Source organism: Acomys minous (genome assembly GCF_964271855.1).
Source record: "Acomys minous genome assembly, chromosome: 2".
In the NCBI taxonomy this organism is placed as follows: domain Eukaryota; kingdom Metazoa; phylum Chordata; class Mammalia; order Rodentia; family Muridae; genus Acomys; species Acomys minous.
In genome coordinates this window covers 67875108-67884588 of record NC_140484.1, presented here as the reverse complement: position 1 = coordinate 67884588, position 9481 = coordinate 67875108, and the positions used below count along the sequence as shown (strand labels likewise).

Sequence of the window (9481 nt, the reverse complement as noted above, 5' to 3'; positions counted from 1 at the left end):
GGAGAGGGACGGGGACATGGCCCAGGGAACACATGCCCTCCAAAGTCCCACTTTCCTTCTGGGTTCCCTGTCATATAGGTGGCACCTCTAGTTGGTGTCAATGACTCAAAGCCCTTTTGGGGGCCAATCTGGGCTCTTGTGTTTCCCATCCACACATTTCCTCAATGTAACTGTCATCTATGGAGTTTCCTGTGGTCATCAACTCGGCCTTATCCATGGAGTTCAGAGTCATGCCCTGTCTGTCTGTGTGTCCCCAGATGTCAAGCACATCTGGCACACTGACGGGGTTCTTTGTGTGCTCTTCAGTGTAGATGTTCTCTATGTTGAGTAAGATTCTGAAGCCATGAATGATCCGTTGAAACACATCCTCAGGCCCTGTGTGATGGCCTGGGTTTTACACTACAAGTTCTTAGCAGATCTGTGTAGTCCAGAGCCCACTCTTTGAAAGCCATGGTTTCAGTGCAGAAATGCTTAGGGTACGGTGGTTCATTAAAAGGAAAACGGTCTTCCTTCTTTTAGGGCCCAAGACTCATCTACCTTTTGGGGTAGCCTAGTCTGCTGGAATTGCAGTCAGTCTTAATCAATTTCAACCCAGCATTGCCTTGCCACCTGCCTCCTAATGCACAGCACACCATCTTACCCCTTCTACCCTATCACTGGCTTATGTCTTTTTAAACTATTGTGGGTACTGGTAGCATCTTTGTCCCCTGTTCATCTCTCCCTCACATCCACAGATTCAGGTAAAGACTGAAGGGAAGAGGAGGCCCTCCAGCTGAGCGTCTTTCCTGGAAGGCAGATCCTCAACATCAGCCCCTCTGGGCCATAAGCCTTCTGATGGAGGAAATGAGCACCTCTTACTTCTGCCACTGTCCGACTCAACTGGAGTTCAACAGGAACCCTTACATGAGCTGACCAGGCTGTGGACATGCTCACACGTGCTCTGGTTTGGAGGTGGCCTAGTCAATTCTCCTTTTTCTCCAACGTACCTGGAGCCATACAAGCCCCTGATTTGGAGGAGCAGTTAAGACACCAAGCACTCAGAGGTGCCCAGAACAGCCCTTTGTGCCTGAGGAGGTCCACAATGGTCTCCTTTATCTGGATAAGAGTTGCCCTTGGATGCCATTCAGTTTCCTTGTTCTTATTCTTTGCTCTGAAACAAACTATTGGGATATAATTTAGTCTCTCACACAGACTCATTCTAAAGCCAAAATACACTTCCATTGTCAATGATTGACCTGGTTTCCTCATGTACCAATAGCATCTGGTTTCCTCATGTACCAATAGCATCTGAGCAATGTCGTTAGTGCTTTTGGACATCTGAAGATCTGGTTGTCCTGGAGTGAGTTTGACTTCAAAGTCTGTCATCATGGATGATGGAGCTTTCCTTGTGAGGGAGGACCTCTGAAGCAGCTGTCTCCAGTGTCTGAGGACTGTGGTCAACACAGAAGTCAAACCTGAAAGGCAGTTTGCCTTTGGATGAAACTAGAGGCAGACTCTCAGCTCCTGAAGGTGACTTCACAGCATTTCAGTAGAATCAAGTACAGAGACCATGGGTTAACAACACAAGGTGAAGGAGTCAAGGGGCCCCTGGGGTCTTATGTGGAGAGACCCTACTCATCTGGCCAGAAAACAACCAGTTCTGCTGAGCTGGCTGCTTCTTACCAGCACTTTCCACCATAGGGCATATCTTATACATGTCAAGCAACCATCTTGGAGTGTGTGTGTGGGTCCATCAGAATCCTGGGATGCAGACTGCAGTATCCCAAAGAGTTTGGGGGGGGCATTTCATCACAAACCCGAGGAAGAGGGATTGAGTGAAAGACAGGCAGAAAGAAGGGGCAAGTTCTGTGGCCTTGCCTAGGCCCGAGCATCATACAGTGTGAGTGCTGATGACAAGAAACCAAAGCTGGTGAGATGGTTGGAAATACTTCAGTTTGAGGTCATGCATTTCTAGGCTCTTGGATAAGGCATGGATGAGACTCAGGGGTTGATGGTTCCTCTGGTGGGGACCAGTATGGGTGCATGGTCTGAGTGAAAGGGTCCTTCATGCCTTCCACTCTTTAGTCAGTATGCAAGGGCATTCTCCCCTGAGCCTTGGTGATGCTCACAAGAGCCAACTAGGAGGACAGTCTGCCAGCATAAACCATGCCAAACACATGCTTTCTCCTTGGCACCGTATCTTTTATTTGCCCAGCAGCCCACATCCTGCTTCCCATAAATTCCTTCAGACTCTCCAAGTTGAAAACCAAGGCCATGTTCAGGGAGCCATTGGGAGCCTTCGAGGCTCACCTAGAAGGAAGTTTTATCACTGAAGGCAGCCTTCTGCATTGGGCAACAGCCAGATTGTTCCTACCACAATCAACCAAACACACCCAACCCTGTTCCCATGGATTAGCCAGACTGTTAAAGAGTCCCTCACTTCCTTCATATCATATCGATTTATAGCAGCAATAAAAATATACCACTCAGGAGGGCACACCTCCTTCCACCCAGGAGCTTATAAATGTCAAAGAATTTCTATTCAATTCGAGTGGAACCATCACGATGGGGCTCTCCACAGTCATCTTCGAAATATGTCTTTTATGGGGTCAAGTTGTTTCTACAGGTATTTCGTCCCATTATTTATGTTCATGAATTGTGCTCCTGCAAACCTAGGTCCTGGTGGGTTAGATGAATTTGTTCATGGCTGTGTGGCTGTCCATCTCAAGGAGGCTCTTTGCTAATAATTGTAAATATTTGCAAGTGTGTAGAAGGAATGCTTCTCTTTTTGCTCTGTTTCTGCCTGAGAGATACAAGCGATGGCGGCGAGGAGAAGGCAGGCTTTCTGTTGATGGGTCAATAAGGGAATGATTGACTGTACTTAGGAGTCCCCAGGCTCAGGAGATGCTTATGGGCAGTGGAAAGAGGCCTCAACCCTTGCTAAGTACACAGGCTGTATGCTACGAAAATGGACACCGACGCTCCTGTATTGATGCTCTGCGCGTGCCTTCCCATTTGTATGTCTGGCTCTGTGACCGGTATTTGCTGAGCAAACCTGGATCAAGTGACTGACACAGGGAGGATGGTGTCACTGTGCCAGTCGCTTACTTGCAGTTCAGTCACTCCAACATGGCTTCATGTTCTCAGCGTGTCAAGTGATGAGCAAGGAAGAGTTACCTGGCCCAGTCCTTGGCATGGTTGAGTCTGGACCATCTCTCTCCCCCACCCTCTCCCTCCCTCTTTTCTACCTTCTCCCTTTCTAGATCTTCACCACCCTCCCACCACCCTTCCTTCCTTCTTTCCCTCCCCACTCTCTCTTTCCTTCCCTCCTCCATCCCTTCATTTCTTCTTCACACACCCTGGGGTTGTTTGTTTGTTTGTTTGTTTGTTTCCTCCTTTGTTGTCACTATGGCCAGATTTCATATATATATATATATATATATATATATATATATATATATATATATATATATATATAAAATATTGCTAGTTATCTAGGTGAATTCCAGAATGCCCAATCTCCTAGGCTGGGTGAGGGTCTGCTGAACATGAAGACTCATTAGGCTTTCACGGGGGCCTCACCCCAAGACCAAATACTCAGATTTGCACTGCTGACCAATGGGTTCTAGACTGAGGCAGCCTAAGGCTGCCTTCTTGGAGAGTGTGACATGGAAGGCGGGGCCAGCTTTCAGGGTGACAGACTTGCTCTCTGTCTGCCCAGTGACCTGGAGTCCCCATAGTCCCGGTAGACAGATAACCAATTTATTTCGCCCTTATCCACAAAGAAACAAAGGCAGTGGTCTATGGGGCTGAGGGAGTTTTTCCTTTTAACATATGCTCCATGTGTGCACTTCTGTACAGCTATGCATACCTGCCCGCACGCATGTTCACCTGCATCTTCATGTGTGCTGTGACTTCAGCACACAGAGGGGGAACAGACTCTCTTGCACTTGAGCTTCTTCTTTAACACAAGCCTGGCAACATCCCAAAGTTAGGCATCATTACCTCTGTAGTTCAGATGGGGGACAGGAGACCGGCCCTAGGCAGATGGACCAGACTCTGAACCTGGAGTAGGGGTGAGGCTCACTGTGGCACTGAAGTAGCAACTAAGGCAGGTGAAGCCCTGGCCTCTCCATGCAGGAAGCAGAAAGAGCTGAATCTGCTGCGGAGGAGAACTCAGTGCCGTCTTTGCACAAGGTCAGGTGCACAGGTCATGCTGGCCAGTGGAAAGGCTGTGCCATCACTGCTGGCCAACGGCAGAGGCCAGAACATTGTTGGGACGGCCTCTCTCCTGCAGTATACCCCAATTTACTCATCTGCAAGTGGGGTGGCGTTCTCTGCTCTGGAGGATGGGACTGTGAGCAGCCCAGCCTCATGCCTCCTGAAAGACCTGAGCAGCACCGCGATTTCCATAATTTATGCATATACATACACACATACGCATAAATGTATGCTAAAGCAGGGACAATGTAAACTACATCCTCACCATTCCTGAGCAGTGATTGCGCAGTTTCTATTGGAAGTCGATTCTAAGAGCTTCCTTGCACATACCCAAGTCCTCTGATAACCAAGTCCTGATATAAACTGGTGGGTGACCCAAGCACACCCTCCTGTGTCCTTCCAGACATCCTCCAATATAGTCCCTAGTAGGACACCAAGGCTGTGTAAGTCATTGTCATACTACATTGTTCGTGGGTGGATGACAAGAGGAAAAGGTTTGTGCGCTTAGTACAGAGGCTGTTGTTTTTCCTCATGGTTTTGATCTATCACTCATGTAATGTGTGAAGGAACCCGTGGGGGCAGAGAGCGAACTGGAATTTTAGTAAGCCTGTTTTTGCTCCTTTGACAATAAAAATGGAACCTCGATGTTTGACTTTTGGCTTTGGGGGAGGCCACAGAGCAGAGGTGTAAATGCTATCTGCTCAGGGGTTGAAAACTTGCCCTCAGCCGTTCCTGGTTTGTATCTGAATAAGAGTCAGTGTTATTGCTTATTAAATATTATTTTTGCCAGATTCCTGTGGGTGAAACACACAGTCTGAATTTGTTTTTTTTCCCCCCGCTTACAGCTTCTCCAACCAGTAATCCCAGAACTGGTAAGTACTTTGAAAAGATGGACCTGTGTCAGTATATAATTTACCCCATGCCATAATACACACAGATTCATTGAATGTTAATGGAGAGATGAGGCTGAAATATGTAATCTGTGTCCTGTCTAGACAGGCAATGACAATAGACACTTCAACCATCTATAGCATAGAGGGTCCTGTGGGAAAACAGTTCCAGTCTCTATGTTGCCCCTGGCTCCAGTTTCAGTGTATGTCAGAATATAATAGAATATCTGAATGCAGGCCATGGGTTCACTATCTTTACTCGAGAAATTCTAATGCTGTGACTTAGAGTGGGCTCAGGGATGTGTGTTCTGGCAGACAATATGTCAGGATAATAAGTCTTCCTCCATACTTTGGGGAAGCTCCTGCTCAGCCCCGGATTATCTGGACTTTTTATTAGCAAGATTAGAGGACTATAAGTTTGTTAAGCCTTCACAAAGAAGAAAAGTATGTACAAACTCTGTTTATTTACTTTTGGGGGCATCCATGTATCCCAGGCTGGCCTCAGACTTGCTGTGTTGGCAAGGCTACCCCTGAACTCCTGATCCTCTGGCCTGTGGGTACCAGTTTCTTGGATTCCAGGAATCGTCCACCATGCCAAACTCTTGCTTATTCTATCTGAAATGATGTGTATTTCACCTCCAACACCCTTGCCTTTATCTCTTCTAAAATAATCATTTTGAACAAGACCCTGGGCAGTGCAGAGAGCTGAGACTGAACCACAGAACCTTGCTCCCCGCTCCCCTGGAAAAAGTGCTCTGTATAGTTGGGGCTAATTTTGTACCCATGTGAGACCATTTCTAAACACAGGATCCTCTTCTAAACTGAACTTTGTCTTTCTTCAGGTTGGTGGTACCCTGGAGGGACAGAAAATGGTAAGTCCTTTTCTTTGCTCTTGTCTCTGGCTTGAGGCTCCTAATTGGGATGGGGGTCTAGTTTGCTCTCTGTTGCTGTGATAAAACACTGACCATAAGCACCTTGGAGGAGCGAAGGTCTGTTTGGCTTACCAGCCACAGTCCATCACTAGGGAGGCCAGGCCAGGAGCCCCAGGCAGGAACCTGGAGGCAGGAACTGAAGCAGAGGCCATGGAAGAGCCCTGCTCACTGGCTTTGTGGCTCATGCTAAGCTAGCATTCTTACACAGAACATGCTCTCCTGCCCAGGGACCTTGGGTGGGCCTTCTCCTGTCAATTATCAATCAAGACACTGCCATAGGCAATGCTGATCAGAGCAAATATCCATTTGAGACTCCTTCAAATGAGTGAGCTGTGCTAAAATGACAGTGGAGCTCCCTAGGACAGATGGCCATTGTCACTGGTGCTGTGGTCTGGTGGGATCCAACTGCAGCTTTGGGTACAGAAGTCCTGGATGGAGCAGAGATGAGATGGGTGGATGTCTAGCTGCTGGACATGGTCCTCCCATCCATACCCTTCATCTTTGTTCTTCTCTCTGTCCATCATCTGTCACTTGATGCACGGACTTAGCTTTGCCCAGTGTCAGAAATACTAGTTGAAAAGTCGATGTCTCATTCCTTTGTACAATACAGCCATTCTTGCAACGGTAAAGAACATCATCAAAGCTAAATAAGACAGTGTGCACCCCAAGCCGCATCCTTTTCATATATGAAATGAATGCACTTGAAGTCAGTATAGAGGCTGGGGAGATAGAAGGCTTTGTCATTAGGAGCATACACTGCTCTTGCTGAAATCCTGAATTTACTTTTAAGCATCCAGATTGGGGAATTTACAGCCACCTCTAACTCCAATCCCTGCAGCTCTGACACCCTCTACTGGCCTCTGTGGGCATCTATGGTGGTGTGCATGTGCCCACACACAGGCACTTATATACACGTGCACATAATTAGAAGTAAAACAAAACCTTAAAAATGTTGCATATAGTCAGTGCTCAGCTAGGACAGGTATTATGTGCTGTTATCACAAAACCTTCCCGACAAGGAGTCCTGGGCAGGCCTTTTGATCAGCCTCCATTAGAGTTGGCTGTTCTCTAGGGGAACACTCACAGAGTGACCAGGAGAGGGCAGCATGGTCAGCCCCTTCAACCCCAGAGTGTTCCTTGGGGATATCTTGGACTGCTCACTTGGCCTTTGCCAATCCCCACTTCACTGCTCTGAAGATCTCCAACAGCAGCCACCATCTGACCCCCTCACCTTGCATCCACCCCAACACATCACCCTCAGAGAACAGAGTGCTCACAGCCAGAAAGTAACCACAGCAAAGCCACACCCAGGACCCTCTTCATGCTGTTGGAATGCTAAAGGCATTTCTTCCTGTTATCACACACCTGCTGTCTGTTCCTCACACAACCAGCACAGGGTTTCATGTGAGTTGATTGGGGCACCATGTGATGCAGAAGCATGCTGCCTGCTGACTATCCGTCATGTCCATCCCTGCAGTGAGAGAGCAGGCCGGAGTGGTAGAGCACGGACTTCTGTTAGATGAATCCCATTGCACTCTTAATCCCAATGAACATGGAGAGGTGTTAAAACTCTCTCTCTCTCTCTGTGTGTGTGTGTGTGTGTGTGTGTGTGTGTAAGAGAGAGAGAGAGACAGACAGACAGACAGACACGGGGTGGGGGGAGAGGGAGAGGAAACAGACAGACTGACACAGAGACAGAAAAGAGAGAAAGACAGAAACGAGGAAAGAGACAGATGCTAGTCATATAGTCCCAGCTACACGGAGCCTCTTACAAGGACAATGATGAGCTTGCTTTGCAAAAAACATTCCTTGCTCTACCTCAGGAGTTCTGGGATCAAAGGTGTGGGCAAAATCCATGGCCAGTGACAAAGCACTTTGGCAGAGAAGTGAGTAAAATATATAGGTATTTTGTGAAGACAAAAACCAAGGTCAAACAAGTGGATACACATGAGTCCTCATGACAATGACATGAAGCATGGGATTCAGAGGGACGGGTGGGTCAGTGATAAACAGCATTAGATCACAGCTAGGCCGAGGCGAGGCTTTGGAGAGGTCACAGAGCAGGGCACGTCCAAGAGGAGGGAGGTGTAACTTGTAGATGGAGCCATGGTGAGAGCTGGGGAGAAGGAGCCGCTAAACCTGGGGTCCGCATTCCCTGCACAGTTGTAGCTCTGCAAGGCAGCATCATGGATCCCAATGGAGGAGGGAGGCTGATTGGGTGAGAGTCTAGAGTTGTACATGTGGACTGTCATCACCAAATTAGGACTGAAGAAGGGACGTTGAGAGACCCTTGTCTGGGGCATTTTCAGAGGAGACGGGGTAGGGAAGACTATGACAAAAGTAACAATGTAAGGTCCTGGAGTGAGGCATGTCAAGAAGACAGCACTGGAAGAAGGGGAGGAAATGGGCACAAAGTGGTGACAGCACAGGGCACAGAAGCCACAGAGCCCAGCATGCCAGGAGAGCAGTCCCCGCTGTGTCAATGCAGGTTTGCCTCTGAGGCTGCTGAACGGCGGTGACCGGTGTCAGGGCCGCGTGGAGGTCCTGTACCAAGGCTACTGGGGCACAGTGTGTGATGACAGCTGGGACACCCAGGACGCAGATGTTGTCTGTCGACAGCTCGGCTGTGGCCACTCTGTATCAGCACCAGGAGGGGCCCACTTTGGTCAGGGCTCAGGGAACATTCTCTTGGGAGCTGTGCACTGCTCAGGATGGGAACCCTACCTGTCCAGCTGTGAGCACGAGGGGTGGTACAACCATGACTGTGGCCACAGGGAAGACGCCGGAGTCGTGTGTTCAGGTAGCGCTGCTGTTGCCTCTAGCTGTTGTACGTACACTCCGTGGCAACAAGTGCTTGTGTGTGCATGTGGTTGCATGTGTATGTGGTTATGTGCACATGTAGTTATGTGTGCATGTGCTTATGTGTGCATGTGCTTATGTGTGCATATATCTATGTCTGCATGTGCTTATGTGTCCATGTACTCAAGTGTGCAAGTGTTTATGTCTGCATGTGTTGAAGTCTGCATGTGCTAATGTCTGCATGTGCTTATGTGTATATGCAAATGTGCAGCATGTGGCTGCATAGTTGCTCTGCCATGAGTCATGCCTTACTTGGTGTGAGAGGCTGGATATCTCAGTCTCTTTTTTTAGATGGAGACGCTGAGGTTCTGAGAACTGGGAGGTGGTGAAGATAGGTTTTAGCCTCTATGTCCTCAGAGCCCACAGAGAAGATCACCTAGTAGAATTGCTCCAATGAGTGGCATCAAGATCACCCTTGTCCTAAGGGGCAGTTTCTCTTTTTTTTAAAGGACAGAGGACGATGAGTCAACTGCTGGTCTGTACTACCTAATAGCATAAACAAACTCAAACCAAAGAGCAGCCAATATATTCTATTAGCTATTAAATAACAAACAAAAACTCAGTATCAAGAAGATGACAAATTGTCTCTGATCCAACAAA

The 9481-nt window shown here is 48.1% G+C and overlaps 1 protein-coding gene across 1 annotated transcript in view; it reads left to right on the top strand.

Moving 5' to 3' along the window:
• The first annotated feature begins 2491 nt into the window (after positions 1-2491).
• LOC311609663 (scavenger receptor cysteine-rich domain-containing protein DMBT1-like) overlaps positions 2492-9481 on the top strand; it is a 97672-nt gene continuing 90682 nt past the window's right edge. The window contains exons 1-4 of the mRNA XM_084802912.1: positions 2492-2605; positions 5046-5072; positions 5933-5962; positions 8511-8822. Coding sequence (XP_084659038.1) covers positions 2545-2605; positions 5046-5072; positions 5933-5962; positions 8511-8822 — 430 coding nt within the window. The 5' untranslated portion in view covers positions 2492-2544. The remainder of the gene's footprint in view (positions 2606-5045; positions 5073-5932; positions 5963-8510; positions 8823-9481) is intronic.